Below are 20,833 nucleotides of genomic sequence, written 5' to 3' on the forward strand. Positions count from 1 at the left end.
TTTCACAGGGGCGTGGTCATATTTAACTTTTAAACTATGGTAGTCTGCAACGCCCAGCACAATAGTACCTGATAGCCACTTAAATATTTGCTGGTGAAACAATGAAAAAAGAAAGACACGGAAGGATGAAAAGGGGACATGATTTTTTTGCTATTAAGAAAAATAAAAATAGAGCTGTTTAAATTTATTTAAAAGTTTTAATCTTCATTATAAGGTGGCATTTTGGTTGTTAAGCACATAGATTCTCAGTCGGACCATGATGGTTTAAAAGTTAACTCCGCTATTTTAGCTGAGGGCAAGTCACATTACTTTTGTAAGTTTCATTTTCTTGATTGGCAAAATGGGGATAATAATAGTACCTACCTTACAAGGTTTGAATGAAGTTTCAGTGTGAAAACAGAAGCATTTACCTCAGTACCGGGCACATACTAAATTCTCAAAAATATTAACTTTTATGAGTACTCATTTACCTGAGGATCAAAAAGAAAATAAAGACGTCCCTTCTTCAACTGGAGTGCAAAATACTCTTCCTGATTGCCAGGTGATGCTGCAAAGACAATCAAACCTTCAGGCACTTTTGTTCGAAAGCTGGCCTTAATGCCTGGTAAGACAAGTGTGATCAGCAAATCAGTGCTGGGGTTTTGTTGATTCTTTCTGATAAATGTACATTTACTTTCATTACTATTTATGATGTAGTGAGTACAGTCAGGAAGTTATACACAGCAATGTACTGGCATGGTCTAAGCCCTTTGGTTTCAAATATATCCCATTTTAAATGCCAATCAGTACTTGGAAACTTATGCCTGTTTTCCTGCTAATCAATATATAATGAAGTTTAAATTTATGCAAAACTCATCAACCTAAAAAGACATATTGTCAACCCAAAATTGGATACTCAGAGTATCAACGTGAAAACATGATCAGAGAGTCATAAAAATAAATGTTTTTTTGACACGAGTGAAAGAAACACAGTGGATCTTGCTTAAAATATTTATGAAGTTCAAATAATCAGTTCAGTAATAGAAGTTAATATTGGAAAGACCTGCCATGAAGTGGCCTATAGAGGTAATTTCCTGAAACACCATCCTATAACCAAATGGTTTGCAGCCTTCAGAATTCTGGGATCTTTACTGACCTTTCAGAGCACATACCAGCCCTGCATAGGATATATATTGCTCTGTTCTCATAGAAATTTCCACAACTTAGGAAGCAGGGGCAACATGCAACAGCCCTATGAATGATGCCTTCCCCTTACCATTACATGTCCCCATCTCCAGTTCTCTGAATGATGTCTTACCCCTACCATTACATGTCCCCATCACCAGTCATATGAATGATGCCTTCCCCCTACCATTACATGGCCCCATCTCCACTCTACTCAGTATCTCACATACTCAACACATACTATGGAGCTCTTGCCATGTGTAAGGCTTTTTGCTTAATGTATTAAAACTGGTAAGAGACACAATCTCTGTTTTCAAATAATTTCCAGTGTAGTTGAAAATATTAAATGCATATGTCTTAATAAATTATCCTGTGAGAATCAAATAAGAGCTCAAGACCATATATGAAAATCAAATAACATCTCAAGAACACAATAGTGAATAATGAATGAATACTGATTTAAGTAAAAATACAGTCAGCCAGGATAATAAAAATTTAAAGGAAGGAGATCTTCCTTCAGGCTGAGCTGGTAACCAAAAGTCCTGCATATGTGGGTGGTGGTGGACTCAGGTTCAATAGACATCAACTACCCCAGAAACCATGTCTTAAGAGAAAAACTTTAGCTAGGATTTGAAGGCAGAAAAGCAGATATCATTTGGTGAACATTGGACTGTCGTTTTTTCAACATACATCTGTGGAACACTAACATTTGTTGAACTCTGCTACACGGTAAAGAAGAAAAACTAATAAGCCCATAACTGACATTGAGTTCTAGTTGAGAAAAAAGACACTAAAAAAAAAAAAAAAAAAAAAAAAAAAAAAAAAACAAACTGTAATGCGATGTGATCAATGGTATAGGGATATATACAAAATACCTGATTAAAAGAAATTGAGGACAGTTTTAGAGAATATAATACTTCAGCTTGTTTTCAGAGAATATGAAAGATTTGGTGGGAATTGTACAAAGGCCTAGAGGTATGGACAGTTTGAGGAAGGCTGGCTGTGAAGGAGGGAATTAGATAAATCTGGAGAAATAGGTGAGACCCCACATCTGTACAACATGGATTGAGAAGTTTGTATAGAAGACAAAGATGAAAAAGAATGTTGTGTTCTAAGTTATTTTGAGAGTACCATTCCTTTAGTCACAGCAAAGTTTAAGTTTAGGATACAGGCTTTAGATTTTCCAAGAAGGCAAATCAAATTTATCCTGGCCTTCTTGACTTCTTCATCTCCATCTTCTACGTTTTATGCTCTTGGTCATTTTCAACAAACTTGACCTAGTGATTTTTATATCTCATTGTTACAGACTCTCTTATTCTCTTACTCCGGCCTGCTTGAACATTGTGTTCTTGCTGTCAGATTAAGGACGCGGTCCTTCCTGGCAACTCTTCCACTTCACAGAATAGAATTGTTTGCCCCAACAAATTGCTTTTCAGTAGTCAAACTCACCTGGACTCCTACTACTAGGAGTATTGTTCTCTAGATGTATTGTTCTCTCTCATCTCCCCTAATAAGTGCGCTGAAATGATTGAGCCACCCATTTGAAACTTATCCCATAAATTAATGGAAGAAATTAAAATTTGAGTGGAGAGCAGGAACAGGATTTTCAAAATTGAGACTAAGGCAACAAAATTGATGATGAAATGTACAGAGGAGACATAACTTAGTTACACAGAAAAGAGGTGAGTGGTGTGCTTTGGGAGAATAAGACAAGGACAGACAAGTAACTGAATTAATAATTGAAAGGATAAACTGTATACATTTCAGGAAAGGCACATTAAGTCATATTGATATGAGGTGATGGTGTGGGGCGAAATGGTCCATTCTTTTCACCAATTATTGAGGAAAATGGAGTATTAATAACAGAAATAGAAATGTCAGGTAAGGAAGGAAATCTGGGGTTAGGAATTATCTTTAGTTTTAGGCCTACTGAACTTATGATGCAGAAAACTCTATATGCCATTTGGAAATGAGAATCTAAATCTCAGAAGAGAAGATGGTGCTAGGAAAATAAATTGGCAATCACCTATCAAAAGCCATGTCTAAGAGACAGATTATAGAGAAAGAACAAGAGCCTTTAATGGAAATGTCCACATTTAAGAAAAGAAAAAAAATAAGGGCAAGAATAAAGTTAGATCAAGATAATATTGTAAAATGGAAGCCTAGATAGGAGGGAACTTTAAGGAGGCAAGGTTAGTTAACTGTGTAAACACTTCCAATAGGTCCAGAATAATTACAACTGAAGAAAAGCTTATGGAGCCAGTAATGACATAATTTTTTTCAGTTGAGTAGAATGGTCAGACTCTTGACTGCTGGGTGATAAGGACTGAGGAAACGAATGAGCAGAAGGTGGTTACAGAACACGAATTAGAAGAATCTGATAGAGAAAGAAATGGGAGACACAGAAATTAATTGTTAGGGTAGACCAGGGAGATAAAAGAAGGAAGCATCTACCAGCAGAAACATAGACATAAAGTCTGGTCTACAACCTGAGCAGAAAACAATTATGTTTCTACCAACTCTTTTCTTCACTTAAGCTTTTCTCCTTGTGGTTCAGAGTAACACTACTTGGGAAATCTTATCTTTCTGTCACCATTTTTATGTGATATTTGGTATCATACATTATAATAAATCCTATTCCTATAAAATTACACAGCTTGAGGTTATTTCACAAAAATAGCTATAATTTGAAACATGAAGATAGCAAAACTCTCTACCAGTGTGTTGGAGTCATCTATGTGGCAGTAGAGAGGAGAATAAAAGCAAGGAATTGGGTGTTGGGAAGACACCAATAATTGCTCAATCTGGGAAGACAACTACTTGTCTTTAATTCAAGAGAAATCTGACGAATGAAAATAAATCAGTAAGAATTACAGGAATATTTAGACAAGATATACTTGGGAATCTCATAAAAATTATGCACTATTTAAGAAATATGCAAGTGCATGTGTTTTTCTAAAATATATTATTTAATTTTCAAGTTTTATGCTTATATGAGAAAATGCACTGCTAGTGCAACTAAAATATAATACTTTACACAGATCGAGGAAAATTTCTTATAAGAAGGGAAGCTATAGTATAAAAAAAGGCAATTGGATTTGATGGTGTATGTGAGACTTTCCCACAGCTTTTTCAAATAATTTAATCTTCTCATTTTTCTCTTTACATTGTCAAAATAAATAATGAATGATTGTCTTTTGCGCAAACTCTATGATGAAATTAAAAATGCACACGTTCACTGAAACATCATATTCTTGACAATTAGATAATTATTGCCATAGATATAGATGAAGTCTATCTTTTGAGCCAAATGCTGAAATCATGTAATCAATTCTTTAAATGAACTAAATAAAAAAAGAATATATTTAAATATAAACATAATCTTTTAATTAACATATAAAACATTTTAAAGAAAATATTATTGACTCTACCGTGAGACAGAGTGGTAACATGCATAACTACTCCAAATTATTAACACTCTCTTTTCCTATGAGAAGATTATGTATTTACAGATTCCTAACTATTGACTTAGCCTTGTGTTGGCCAAAGAAATGAAAGTGGACATGTGGTGTGCACAGGAGAGCAGAAATTTTAATACAGCTGTGTAGTTCAGCTTGTCTTCCTCTCTGCCTCTTGACTGTGTTTTCATCCCAGGCCCAGGAATAAGAAGACTTGTGGATCACAGCCCAGCAGTGCCAAAATATTTTTTGCTTTTAATGTTTGTGTTCAGCTGAAGCACTGACTAAAATGGGCAGACAAGTGAAAATTATATTTTTCTCACTTGCTGAAATTTAGATTTTAATTTTCAAAAAATGAGACAGAAAGGAAATGTTCTAAAGTTCAGTTTTTTGTTTCTAGTGTTTAAATAATACAGCCATTTCATGCAACTCTATATTTATTCATTCATTCAAGAAATATTTAAGGAATACATACTTTTTACAAATGGTATACATGAGATGTGTAAAATAAACTTACATCCATGGCCTAACATTCTAAAAATATACAAAATCCAAGTTCTACATGGAAATATTTAACTTTCAAGTAAGAGAGTTTACAAGTTTAAAATTTAATCATAAAAATCATACACTGTTGGGGCCATGGATTAGGCAAATAATTGTTAAACAGTAAATGTGAAGCTATAACATAAAGGGAAAACTTGATAAATTAGACCATGCTAGAATTAGCAACTTTTGGCTAGCAAAAAGTAGGAATAAGAGAATGAAAAGACAAACGATATAGTGAGAGAAGATATTTGCAATACATATATCGGATACCAAGATACATAGCCAGAAAAAACATATGAAAAAGATGGTCGCTATCATTAGTCATCTGAGAAATGCAAAATGAAATGCAATACCACTAAATATCCATTAGAATGGCTAAAATGAAAAGGAAACAAAAAGTGTAGCCAAATATGTACAACTACACGTATATATTACATATAACTATATTTTTATATAGAATATTAAATAAATAAGTAAAATGTTAAATTTATAATATATAATGTAATAATACTATACATGCAGTATTCATAAACTACTAGTTGGAGTGTACAACCTCTTTTAAAAACTGACAATATTTATTAAGTTATCCTTGTGGACCGGCCGCGGTGGCTCACGCCTGTAATCCCAACAATTTGGGAGGCCGAGGTGGGCGGATCACGAGGTCAGGAGATCGAGACCATCCTGGATAACACGGTGAAACCCCTTCTCTACTAAAATACAAAAAGTTAGCCGGGCGTGGTGGCAGGCACCTGTAGTCCCAGCTACTCTGGAGGCTGAGACAGGAGAATGGCATGAACCCAGGGGGCGGAGCTTGCAGTGAGCCGAGACGTGCCACTGCACCCCAGCCTGGGCAACACAGCAAGACTCCTTCTCAAAAAAAAAGAAAAAAAAGCTATCCTTGTATCTTTTGATATGTGTATCTTTTTATCCAACCGTTCTACTCTTGGATCCATATCCAGCCCCACCCAAATGCATAGGGTCAAAAGATACACAAGTATGTTTATAGAAAGACCTTTAATTACACCTTCAAACTGAAACGTACACACGTCACTCAACGGTACAAACAAATATAGCAATGAGAATGAACAACTGTATACATGAATCTCACAAATACGGATTGTGTAAGAGACACTAAGAACACAGGAATATATACTGTATGATCTCATTTATAGCAAGTTCAAAACCAGACAAAAATCCATCTATGATGTTAGAAGTCAGGATAGAGGTAATCCTGGCTGAGATTTAGAAAGGGCACAAGGCAGGCCCACTGGGGGCCCTGTAGTCTTCTATTTGTACTGTGGGTGCTGGGTACTCAGGGCTGTCCAGGTTATAAAAATGAGTCAACCTGTACATTGCTACTTTTTGCACTTTTCTGTATGTGTGTTAGACTTCAACACAAATATTTTTCAAAAACCAAATGTGTCTCTCTTGAACTAAGAAACGTAAAAAGCCATCCAAAAGCCTTTATTCTAGTCAACTTAACTTTGTTATTGCAGATACAGGAAAATGTAAGATATTTCAAAATGATTGGAAATTGTCAAGTAATAGCCATACAAAGGTATTGTAAGAACAAAAAGAAATCAAGAACTAATACATTTCAGCTGATGAAAATTTTGCCTTCCAAACTCCAAATCAAGAGAAGGAACCTGAAATATAAGTTCCTAGTATGAATGAAAAAGCTGCTAAAAAGTTACTATAAATTGTTTAAATCTTTGATCAGAAATTTAAATTCTTAGAATTGACATGTAGAATATATTAAAAAATCCTACAACTCAATAAAAAGCCAAGCAACCCAATGGAAAATGAGCAAAATGTCTAAACAATCACTTGACTAAAAATTCTGATATGCAAATAACCAAGGCTCACAAGAAAGATGTTCAGTGTCATCATTCATCGGGGAAATGCAAATTAAAACTACTATGAGACACATCTCCATACCCACTAGAATGGCTAAAATTAAAAACACCAAATTCTGATGAACAGGTGATGCAATGAAAACTCTCATACATTGCTAATGTAAATGCAAAACTAAACAATCATTTTGGAAAACTGCTTGGCATATTCTAAGTTAAACATATACCTAGCCTAATCGGGTCTTTGACTTACCTTTTCATTTTCTTAATATTTTTGATGAAGTTGAATTTATCATTTGTTAATGGTTAGCGCTTTGTTTGTACCTTGTCTGAGAAATCTTTACCAACACCAAGATGATCAAGATATTTTCTCATTTTTCTTCTAGAAGCTTTATAATTTCAGCTTTTATTTATTAGGTCTATGAATCCATCTCAAATTAAATTGTATGAATGATGTGAGGTGGGGGTCAGGCTTTATTATTATTTTTGACTACTACACACTATACAATACTATTTGTTGAAAAGATTGTATTCTCCCCATTGAATTGCCTTAGCTCCCTCAAATTTTAATTGACATTGGAAGTCTGAGTCTATTTCTGATTAATTTGCCAGTACTTACACAAATACTATAAAGCCTGAATTATTATGGCTTTATTTTAAATCTTGAAATAAGATGACTAAGTTGGTCAATTTTTAAATACTTTATTCAGTAGTATTTTGGATATTCCAGGTCTCTGCATATTCTTTCAACTTGTAGAATCAACTTGGGAATTTCTTCATAAAAAACTTGCTTGAATTTTGATTGGAATTACATTAAATGAATAAATAGACCAGGAAAATAGCTATTTTAATAATATCTTGTTTTTCATCCACAAACATGATAAATCTTCATCTATTTAGGTTTACATTGATTTTTCTAAGTTATGTTTTATAGCTTTGACTATACAAATATTTCCATTTATTTTGTTAAATTTAAGTGGTTTTTTCAATATTCTTTTAAATCCAATTTTATTTGTTTAACTTGTTTATTGTTAGTGTATGTTCAATTAATTTTATTTATATTAATGTTATATTCTGCAATCTTTCTAAGTTCATTTATTAGTTTTAACACTTTTTTGAGGATTGTTTAAAGCATGTACATACAAAATTATGTCGATGACAAATAAATACATTTTCTTTTCCTTTTCAATATTTATGACATTTATGTTATTGTATTGTTTTCGCAATGGCTAAAACTACTGGTAAAGTTTGAACGAAAACTTGATCCCTATCTGAAAAGCAAAACATGCACTATTTCTCACACACACACACACACACACACACATATATATATATATATGGCCTGTTTTATGGCCCAGCATATTAGCATATTAGCTGTAGAATATTTGTAGTGTACATTTCATATATACATATATATATACACACACACGTATACACACACATATATATGTATATATATTCTGTAGAATATTTGTAGTGGTCCTTTATCTCTCCTGTACTTAGTTTGCTGAAAGTTTTCTTTATGAGTAGGTATAAAATTTTGTGAAATATTTTCCAACTCTATTGAGATAATATTATATTTGTCTATACTATTACCTCTATTAATGTGGTAAATCATATTGATAGATTTTTTAAACTAATCCAAAATATTTCTCTCTCTCTCTTCCTCTCCTGTTCTCTCTCCTCCTCCTTCTCTCCCCTTACCACTCTCCACTCCCCAACACCCATCATTCTTGCAAATCAGTTCTGGGCTTTGCTTTCTGTTTCTATTTCATTGATATCCAATTTTCTCTTAATTTTTTAAATTTCTTACTACTTTGGACTTAATTTGTTCTTTTTTGACTGTTTTAAGAAGCTTGGGAAAGTTTGGGCTTTTGTCTTCTAAGATAACCATTTAACCTATACATTTCTCTCCAGGCATTACTTGAGGTACATTCCAAAAAGCTCATGTTATACTTTATTTTTTAATTGTTAAAAAAAATCCCTTTTTCTTAATTGGTAGGGCATTTAGAAATGTGTTAATTTGAAGCACTTAGAAAATTTCCAGACAGCATTCTCAGATTGATTTCTAATTTAATTCTATGTAAACAGAGAATATACTCTGACTTCAACTTTTGAAATATATTAAGACCCTTTTATGGCCCAGCATATTAGCTGTAGAATATTTGTAGTGTACATACTTTCAAATGTACATACTTTCCACGTACATTTGAAAAACAATAGCCATTTTCCAGTTTTGTATAAAATGTACAATAACTATCACTTAAGTTTGTTGATAGTGTGTTTGATTTTTCTGTATTTTTACCGATTTTTATCAACTTCTTTTATTAAGTACTAAGAAAGTCATTTAAAAATCTTGAGGTATGGGAGAGAATTTGTCTGTTTTGTCCTTTAGTTTGTAAATTTCTGCTTTATGTATTTTGAAACTCTATTACTACATATAAGCACATTTAGGATAATTTCTTCTTAATCAATTGACTATCATTACAAAATGTCTATTTAGTAATATTACTGGTCTTAAAGGTTATTTTGGCTGATATAAATATCACCACTACCATTTTCTTATGATAAGTGTTTCATGGTTTATTTTTTCCATCCTTTTACTTTTAAGCTATTTATGTTTTTGTACTTAAAGTGTGTTTCTTGTACACACTTTATGAGTCTTGCTCATTTAGCCAGGTTAATAAGCTATTCGCTCCTTTGCTGTGCCTTCCCTATCTTGTCATGGATTAGAGGAGTTACCTTAATATTCCATTTTGCTACCTTTTTCATCTCCCTAGCTAGACTTTTTAAAACGGCTCTCTAAGGATCATCATATGCATTCTTAACTCACATACTATCACAAATTAACATTATACAACTTCACATATAAGAGTCTTACAGCAACATACTTCCATTTACTCTTGTCCAATTATTTGTACTATTTTTCATACAGTTTAATTTCACATATATTGTAAACTGCAGAATATATTTAAATTTCTTGTTTTCACTAATCAAATGTCTTCAAAAGAATTTTTAATAATATTTTCTGTTTATTCATATTTTAAATTTCCATTTTCCTTCATCCTTTTCTCACATTTATTATTGGTATTTTTTTAGCCTAAAAATGTTTTAGCACTTCTTGTAATGCAAGACTATTAATGGTATAGTAACTCATTTTTTTAATCTAAAAATGTCTTTCAAATTATTTTTGAACAATATGAATAACAGTGAAATTCTCAAATTTCACTGAATATAGAATTGAGATTGGTGTTTTAAAGTTTCTAAAGATATTCTATTATCTTCTAGCCTCAATTATTTTTGACGAAATGTTAGCATTCATTCCTTTCATTGTTCTCTTCTAGGCAGAGTCTTTTCCCTTTTCTCTAGTTGAGTTTAAGGTTTTTATTTCCTTAATCTTTATTTTAGTAATTGGACTGTGAGTATATAATATGGGGTTATAGTATATTTATTCTAATTGGAATTCATTGAGCCTCTTGCATTTTTAGGTTGTTCCATCATCAAATTTGAATATTTAGCATCAATTATTTCTTCAAATATTTTTCTGCCTATTTCTTCTTCCTGGAACCCACATCTCCATGCATGTTAAATCTCCTGATACTATTCCACATGTTATCGATCTGTTTATTTTTTACAACCTATTTTTCTCTTTATTTTTGTTTGATTACTTCATAATGGTATGTGTTTACATTCATTAATCTTTTATTCTGCACTGACCAATTTGCTATTATACTTATCCAATAAAATTTTTATTGTAAATTTATACTTTTCAGATCTGGAATTTCCATTTTGTTTCTTCTTAGAGCTATCATTTATCTCTTAAAATATTTTATCTTTTCACCCATTATATGAATTTTACCTTTTTTTAAATGTTTACAATATTTGCTTTAAATTATTTGCTTTCTCATTACAGTAATTTGGCAATCTGTGGATATATTTCTACTGACTATGTAGAACTGAAGTTGAGCTTTAATTATATTTAGTTCACCTGTGTTTAGCTCAACCTTCAACCATTGGCGATGCCACCTTTTGGATCTTATCCATATTTGAGCTAGCAGGGGACTTGACTGGGATTATAAATATTTTTGGTTCATATTTGGATTAAATTTCTTCATAATTCTGGAATCCAATCCTGGCAAGATTTCATAGAAATCCACTTGTAGGGCCTCTTCAACTGACATTATCTTGGCAAAATTCAATTGTGGAGGATAATAGTGGAACCTGGGGCTGAGCTACTTGCTTTGGCATTTAGATTTCTAAATTTCATTTCATCTTACTAGGCCACATTGTTGTCTAAGGGTCTATGGTTTCCCCTTGACCTTTAAAATTCTCCCCATTTACAGTAGCATACTCCTCCACTATCTGAACAAGTGCTTAGCCTCAGATATGGAAACTGCCACAGCACTCTGATCACCTATGATGCACTTATTTCTTCCTAAAATTCAGTTCAGCCAGGGTTTTCTACATTGCTTCTCCTTGATAGCCTCATAGACAGCGATATTTACTTAGTCTGGTGTTTCTTGTTGTTACCATGAAAGTGAAGTTCTTTCTCACTCTTCTACATCTCAGTTTGAAACAGAAGTTTCTAATTACTTTATGAGTAATTTTGTGAGAACATGAATGCAATTGTTTTATATATATTTCTCTTGACTCCAGTCAATTTGTAGATTGTTCAACTGGTTCTATATTTTCAATGGATTATCTTGGATTTTATAGGAAATATTATCAGAAAATAATAATAATCTGATCAATTTATGTTCAACTTTTAAACTCCTATTTCTTGTTGCATTAATTGGACCTCTGCAACAGTGACAAGTGACAGCAGTGATAAATTCTTCTCTTTTTAATGCTATTTTATGTTTTGTAAAATTTGATATATTTATCTACATATTTGTACAATTGTCTAATCATCTTCATATTCAAGATTTTTTTCTTGTAAATTCTGAATCTCTCTTACTTAAAAATATACCTGTATTTTCCAAATTATTCTTCATAGAGACGATTATATTCTCTTAAGAATTTTTCAAAAATTTAGGATAGCCTTTAAGCCAGACATTTTCTCTTTTTAGCCTTCAATAACAAAGTTAACAATTTTTTACTTTAGGAACAGATATTAATCCATGGGTTTAGAAAAGTCAATCAAGTATTATATGATGTTAAAAATAACAAAAACAAAACAAAACAAAAACCCAGCCAGGCACAGTTGCATATGCCTATAGTCTCAGTTATTTGGGAACCCAAGGCAGGAGGATGGCTTGAACCAAGGACTTTGAGTCCAGCCTGGGCAAGATAGTGACATAGTGGGACCCTGTCTCTAAAACAAAACAAAACAAAACAAAAACTAACAACAAATACTAGTTGACTTTTAGCAGGAATTTAAAAAAATTGATTAATGAAAGGAAGAAATGAAAACAACCTACATTAAAATATAAAACTAGAGAAAATTAACAGTAGACAATAACTTAAAGATACATTAGTTCCATTAACTTGCCTTTGCTTTCACCAAAATACATGTTTGCTCTGAATAATAAAGATAAACTAGAAAGGCATAATACTTATTTTAAGGGAAACCAGTCCTATAGTAGTAGAAGTATTTGTATTCAAATGAGTACAAAATACTATAAAGACCCAGTACACGAGGGATATGTAATCTACAGGTATAAAATAGCAAAAAAGTGATGAATTTTGTTGAAATGAGAACAAAATGATATACAGAAAAAGTTCACAGAAGCTGTGATGGTTGAGCTGGACTGTGAAGAATGAATTAAAATTCAGAGGGTGCGCAATGAAGTGAAGGGCATTACAGGGCATCAATAAATAAATATTCATAGAAAGGAAGAAATTACAGTCAAAGAGAAAGCACTTTCTTGAAACTACTACCACCACCAGACTGTCTATTTTTTGTTGATTTTTGTAACTACCTGTATCTGGCCGGGCATGGTGGCTCATGCCTGTAATCCCAGCACTTTGGGAGGTCAAGGCAGGGGGATCACTTTAGGTCAGGAGTTTGAGACCATCCTAGTCAACACGGTGAAACCCCGTCTCTACCAAAAATACAAATATTAGTTGGGCATGTTGGCACACCTGTAATCCCAACTACTCGGGAGGCTGAGGCAAGAGAATCACGTGAACCCTGGAGGCGGAGGTTGGAGGTTGCAGTGAGCCGAGTTCGTGCCACTGCACTCTAGCTTGGGTGGCACAGTGAGACTCCATCTCAAAAAAAAAAAAAAAGAAAAGAAAAACTACCTGTATCTGCAGTCGGCCTACTATTCCCTGTTTAGATCATAGAAGGAAGTATCAAACCAAAGTGTTGAGGCAAGGGTGAAAGGTGTCAGAATCTGGTGCTATCGCTAAATTCTCCTTCTCCTTCAGATACATTAACCAAATCCATTGATCTCAGTCCTAGGGATACGACAGACAACACATTATTCAAATCCTACTAGGAAACACATTAAATAAATGAGTAGAGCTTACGGATCTAAAGCATGTTCTTTGACTCATATTCAACAGAAAATTCCAATATTATAATCAGAATGATATGACTCAGTTTTTAAAAATCTATCAGAAACTTTAAAAAATGCTTTCTTAAACTAGTAGAATAGTAGTCAAAGATGTATAAATAACTGCTGAAAAACAAGACAAATAAAATATGCCAATACAATACTCAAAATATACTTTTATCAGGAAACTAGAGTATGGAAAATATAGTATGCATAGGCTCCTGAAACTAAAAGGAAATTTTCACATAAAATGATTTATTCTATTAGCTGGGTATTTTCTTATTCTTGCACACATAAAGACAGCAGAAACCCCTTGGTTTCATTATCAAATATCCCTTCAGCTTCATTCCTACTCAATCCAATTGCTCAGAGATGGATTTCCAGTGCCTAGTTAGTGCATTAGGGAATGTAAAAGTTTGTTTTCATATAGAAATAACTCTGGCTATATAGTTTAATTTAAATTATGCAAAACAGTTCCTAAATTAGAAAAACTTTTTCTTTTTACTTGACTGCCATTAGGTGGTGCTAGAAATGTCTCCATTCATAAAATATTTATGGCTAACCAGCTCTATAAATACATGAATAACAAAATCTGCATTGATTATACTTGACAAAAGAACAGTTGAAAACTAACCTGAAAATATGAGTGCCCTGGAATGAATCCCCAAACATTCCTTAGAATACCAAAGTTGTGTTATCTTACTATTTAAACATATCGTTTTCTTCCTTTTGAAAATTAAAATTTTTTCAGTTGCTTACCATAAAAAAATTCAATAAATATTAGATTAGCATTCTAAAAATTACAATAGAAGTATAGATTAGGATAAAAAGTAGGGAAATACCTTAGGAAAAAAAAAAAAAAAAACAAGAATAATGTGCTTTAATGTACAAGAAGTGTTGAGCAATGATTTCATTCTCATCCATATAAAACAAAGAAACGTGTTTTATAAAAACTTTTATTTTAGGTTCTGGGGTACATGTGAAGGTGTTTTACATACATGAATTCGTGTCACGGGGGTTCGATGCACAGATTATTTCATTGTCCAAGAATTAAGCCCAATCCCCAATCTTTTCTGCTCCTCTCCCTTCTCCCTCCCTTCACCCTCAAATACACCCCAGTGTCTGTTGTTCCTTTGTGTTCACGAGTTCTCATCATTTAACTCCCACTTATAAGCGAGAACATGTAGTATTTAGGGTTTCTGTTCCTGCATTAGTTTGTTAAGGATAATGGCCTCCTGCTGTATGTTCCTTCAAAAGACATGATCTTGTTCTTTTTCATGGCTGCATGGTACCTCATGCTGTATATTTACCACATTTTCTTTATCTAGTCTGTCATCGATGGGCATTTAGGTTGATTCTGTGTCCTTGCTATTATAAATAGTGCTGCAGTGAACACCCGTGAGCGTGTGTCGTTATGGTAGAATGATTTATATTCTTCTGGGTATATACCCAGTAATGGGATTGCTGGGTCAAATGGTAGTTCTGCTTTTAGATCAAAGAACGTTTTTCTTTCATCTTTTGAAATAATTCCCCATTCCTTCCTTGGAACAATTAAAATCTGTAGCTGTCTAAATGTGACCCTTACAAGGACTGAACGTGCTTTCCAACCTCCAAATGATAAAAAACAAACAAACAAACAAACAAAGAAGAAAGTAATATCCACCAGATACTTTATGAAACACATATACATGCTATAGTTCTCATTTCCTGAACAGAATAGCCCGTAGGTTCCTACTCTTAAATGGAGATACTGAATTGCATGATCTCTAAAATCTGTAGTAGTGCGTGAATTTATAAATTAATGAAGTGAAATTGTCATCTAACTGCCTTTTCATTTCTGAGTTCACAGCAAGAAAATCCTCAAGTTGTGTAATTTCCTTTCCATATATTATAAATAGTTTTCAACCACTGTCAGGCAAAACATTTCCAGCATTACGAATAGTTTGGCCTGGCATTTCTGAAAGACACCAACTAGCATTCGATAGATTTAAAATGAAATCTTACTCTAGTTTTAATTTGTATTTCCAAGATGAATAGTGACTTTGAACTTTCATCATAGTTCTTCATTTGGATACTTTTTTGTCATTTGCGCATCCTTATTGTTGATTTATAAGTGTTTTTCCACATTAAGGGTATTGTATCATTGTCTGTCACATGTTACAGTCATTTTTTTTTTTTTTACTCAATGGCTTTTAAATGTTATTTTTAAATATAAAAAGGGGGTATATTTTTATTTTAAAAATGATATTTTTCAATAATGATGTCTGCCTTTGCTTTTTATCATTGGGCTTCCTAGCCCAGAATTTGTAACTTACTTATATTTTTCCCATTCATTTTCTGTATTTTTATATTTAATTTTCTGGAAAAAGCAAAGTATTAAATATAAAATTTGTAATTTATTTTGACATGTAAAGTGAGATAGGGATATATTCCAGTTTTCTTTCTTAGATACTTATAAATTTACTTTAAAAATTGCTTTTTTTAGTAAAATTTTAAAATTATGCTTTTAGCTACCTATCAACTCATTCACTCTTTTGTATTAATATTAAAATAATTATCATAAGTTCTTCTTTTCTGTTTTCCTTAAACAGCTCCTGCACATTTCTTGTTAAGCTATAGTACTTATTATATATTTAATTGATAATCAGAATCAGACTATTTTCAGATTTATTATTGCTGAATTATAGAAAAAATATTTATTTTTATGTATTTATTTATAACTAGCCATCTTATTGCACTTCTGTTATTTATAATAGGTTTTGATGGTTTTTTTAGGTATAAATTTATTTTCTGGAAAAAGTTGATAATTTCATCTATTCCTTTTCAACAGCCATAATTCTTTTTTCTGTCATTACACATGGGTTATATCATCCAGAACAACACTAAATAACAGTGGAGGTGATAAGCATTATTCACTGTTCCTAACTAGCAAAAAATGATATCATTTTTAAACCCTTAAGTAAAATATTTACTCTTGGTTTATCCGCTTATTATTTTTGTCCTAGGTAACTATGTTTCTACTTCATTTTTTACATAATTTTATTCCTCCTCTTAGCATACACTTCTTGAGTTGCTATACTGTGAAAAGTAAGTAAAGCTGACTACAATGCATTTAAAATTTTTAGAAAACTTTAGGCTAAAAGAGGAAGAAAGCAGTCAGGGGATATTATCCAGAAAGAAAACATTTTAGCTGAGGGGTAAACCATGAAGAAATGAAATTTCCAGTGGAAGGATTCACCAATGCAAACATCAGTAGCAACCAATACCTCAAATATGAAACGCCACCAGATGTCATAAAAGAATAGCTCAGGTCTTCCCCTGAATAGCTTTTTAATCTTAGCTACAAATATAGAACTATAGGCTTATATGTATATAAAGTTTTAAGTTAAAATTTATAGCTAGAGATAGATATTAATAGATATCTATGGTTATTTAGATGTGTATTTTCATAGATAAGCATCTATCTACATGTAGATATCTATTTATATCTGTATCCGTATGCTACATAGAGAGAGGTCTATCTATGTAGATATAGGTATCTATGTATCTTTCCATCCCTCTCCAAATCATCAACCTCAAATTGCCCTTACATACCAAGATATTTATTTATTTTTGTTTCATTTGTTTTGTTTTGAGATGAGGTCTTGCTCTGTTGTAAGGCTTGAGTGCAGTGGCATGATCACAGCTCACTGCAGCATTGACCTCCTGAACTCAAACAATCCTCAGCAATTCTCCCACCTCAGCCTCCTGAGTAGCTGAGACTACAAGCATGTGCCATCATACCCAGCTAGTTTTTAAAAAACTTTTTTGTAGAAACAGGGTCTCACTTCACTGGCCAGGCCAGTCTAGAACTCCTGGACTAAGCAATTCTCCCTCCTCAGCTTCCCAAAGTGCTGGGATTACAGGCATGAGCCACTGTGATAGGCACCAAGATATGTATGCAATTGTTAATACAAGATCAAGATTTCTTAAGAAAAATTGTCTGGAGCCATGAGGCCCAGAAATTGCCGCGGCCTCTGTTGCTTAAGCTCCGCATTGCGGAGACAAGATGGCGCACTTCCTGGGTCTTCATCACCAACTTTTCCCATGCGCGGGAACTTTTCCGGCGCGCGCGTAGATAACTTGCCGCGCCCAGGAAAGACTAAGTCTACCGAGCATGCGCCTGGTGACATCGCTCATTATTCTCCTCCCCGCCTGCTCTGCCGCACTTCCTCTTCCCTGCCAGCCTATATAAGGCATTGCACCACCGCCATTAAACGAGACTTGATCAGGATACTGTCTTGTCTCCATTTCTTGTGTCTCTTGTCTCTCTAAATTCCCACCCCCTCCTCCAAGGTCTGTGTTAACGATCCCGCTGGACGGGACAAAAAATTATATAAAAGTACATTATAAAAGAGACTTTTAAAATCAGAGTATATTATTAAAAAGTAAATTATAAAAATATACTTGAGTTTATTATAAAAAATACTTTTCTTAATCAGAATGCTTCTATCAACATGCAATAGTTGCACATTTTCATCCTCCCTTTATACATACTATATTTATTCAATTCCAATCACCTTAATAGCTATATTTCATCTATTACATAAATACACCCCACATTGAATTCATTTTGGAAAACAATTGTGTCTCGAATTAAAGTCATAATAGTCTAAAATATAAATAGAGTGTCATTTAATGGCAAGTGAATTATGAATTGTAGAAATCTACATAAAGGACTTGCTTGTTTTATAAAGCAGGAGGGAAAATTCAGCATGCATTTTTGTTTTTTGAAAAAAATTTCTATTTTACCTTGGTACCTTGTAAACTTTTTAGTATTTTAACAAGTGATTCTAGCAAATAAAGCATTTAAGCTTAGGTTAAAGCCAAATGTTAATATTAATTGTAGTTACAAAAATATTTTTAATAAAATTGAATTTTTATCGTTACTCTGTGTTTCCATAAAATTAAAAAATAACTTTTTACATATTTTCATAAAACACATTAGTTTGCATTTCATATTTTATACCTCAGATAAGATCCAGGTGCATGCATAGATACATGTATATAAATTATATTTCATACCCGTAATTGCACATTTACATATATAAACATACAGATACTTCATGAAATTAAATTTATATTAATTTATTTTGACAAAAGAAATTTCAAAAATTGATCTTACAATATCTACTAAAATATACTATATTTTACTTTGTAAAGCAAGCATTATGGGGGGAAAAATAAAATTCCACTAACTTGAAGCATTAGTAAAATTGCTGAGTGACCTTGACCTTGGAATGATTTCAATGGCATCCATGTCAAGCATAATTGTAGAAAGTGTTCAAAGATCCAAAAGGACATTAAAGAATTCTACTTTGGGGGTTTTACACCAAAGTCCACTCTAGTAACAACCTCAGTGGATCCCAAGCAATTGGACCAATACAATACTTTATTTCAGACTCCTTTGGAAAACATTAGAGTCCCAGAAATGGAATGAAAGCAAAACCATTTTTCTTGTTGTACTTTTAAATAATAGACTGTTAACTCACAATGAACTCACAGTCTCCACTTCTGATTCTGACCCTACATTTTGAAGACAACGTTAGGGTCACTTCAGGGTTCTTCTACAGAAGAACCCTGCCTTAAAAAGTAAGGGAATAACAAAATGAAGGAACTGGCTAACATTCTAACATTATGACAAAAGAAAAAAAAAAGGTAACACAGAAAACATCAGACAGGATTAGGAACTTCCTGCAGATCAATACTTGATCACACATCTAATTTTGAGTGTGCTAGAATAGTCATATCATACTCCCCCTCATTTAAACAGAGAAAGGAAAGGAAGGAGGTGCTCCTGAGGGAAGCTGATTTAGCATAACTATGAAAATGACTAAACTCATGGCCATTACCCTAAGCTACTTTATTTTGCTTGTCAGGAGTAGGGCAAGAAGTCTGTTGGCTGCCTAGAATGACACCTTGTCTTTGGTAGTCATGGTTTACTAAAGATCCAGTATTTTACTAAAATGACATTGTGGAGGACTCTCCACAGACAAAGAACACGTTAATAAAATGAACTAGTGTCCTCCTTCCAGGCCAAGGAATACCTAAACTATCATTATGGTCAGACACCGATATTTATCTCCAAATACATAGTTTGAGAATACTAAGATTCCAATAATGCATGTCAAATGAATGAAAGAATAAAATCTCATAACTGTTTCAGTAAACCATATAATTATATCATCACTCTTACTATCAGAAAGTAAATCTTTATATACAACTGAGTACATTCTTAATGCAACTTAGTTTCATTTTCCTTAGTTCACACTGATGTGGGAATTGAGAACTATTAACAGATCTGCATGGTAACAATACACGTATTTGAACTTGGTTATTAATTCATTCCTCACACTTTAATCATCAGGACACGAAAATGTTAGGTACATTCAATTCAGTAGAAGTAAAAACTGTTTAGAAATTAGAGGAATGGGCCGGGCGCGGTGGCTCAAGCCTGTAATCCCAGCACTTTGGGAGGCCGAGACGGGCGGATCACGAGGTCAGGAGATCAAGACCATCCTGGCTAACACGGTGAAACCCCATCTCTACTAAAAAATACAAAAAACTAGCTGGGCGAGGTGGCGGGCGCCTGTAGTCCCAGCTACTCGGGAGGCTGAGGCAGGAAAATGGTGTAAACCCGGGAGGCGGAGCTTGCAGTGAGCTGAGATCCGGCCACTGCACTCCAGCCCGGGCGACAGAGCGAGACTCCGTCTCAAAAAAAAAAAAAAAAAAAAGAGAAATTAGAGGAATGCTTGCCTTTGTGTAGACACCCTACTTATAAACCTTTAAGTGTTTTAGCTAATACAACTATATCTTCCCTCAATTAAATCACTTACAATATATGAACCACTTTAGAGAAAAAATAGCTTCTTGGTCCTCACTCTGACCTCATACACACAGAGAAATACAGACACACATACACACACAGACACACTGTGTGTGTGTATATATCTGTGTGTATATATGTCTATATATGTATATATGCATATATCTGTGTGTATATATAGATTATATAGATAATATATAGATTATATATGTATATAGGGTATATATACACATAGATTATATATGTATATATAGAGTATATATAATATAGATTATATGTGTGCATATATAGATTATATATACATACAGATATATATGCATGTATATACAGATAGATATATGCATGCTTACACAGATATATATGTGTGTATATAAATCTGTACCTGTGTGTGTGTGTGTGTATATATATATATATATATATATATATATACTGTACATGCAGAGAAAC

At 33.1% G+C, this 20,833-nt stretch overlaps 1 protein-coding gene across 1 annotated transcript in view; it reads right to left on the minus strand.

Moving 5' to 3' along the window:
* The window catches only part of USH2A (usherin), an 809,712-nt gene that overhangs the window by 477,104 nt on the left and 311,775 nt on the right, over positions 1 to 20,833 (minus strand). The window contains exon 21 of the mRNA XM_033195653.1: positions 471 to 601. Within this exon, the coding sequence (XP_033051544.1) occupies positions 471 to 601 (131 nt within the window). The remainder of the gene's footprint in view (positions 1 to 470; positions 602 to 20,833) is intronic.

The sequence above is a fragment of the Trachypithecus francoisi genome, unplaced genomic scaffold (assembly GCF_009764315.1).
Source record: "Trachypithecus francoisi isolate TF-2019V2 unplaced genomic scaffold, Tfra_2.0 Lachesis_group5, whole genome shotgun sequence".
Classification (NCBI taxonomy): Eukaryota; Metazoa; Chordata; class Mammalia; order Primates; family Cercopithecidae; genus Trachypithecus; species Trachypithecus francoisi.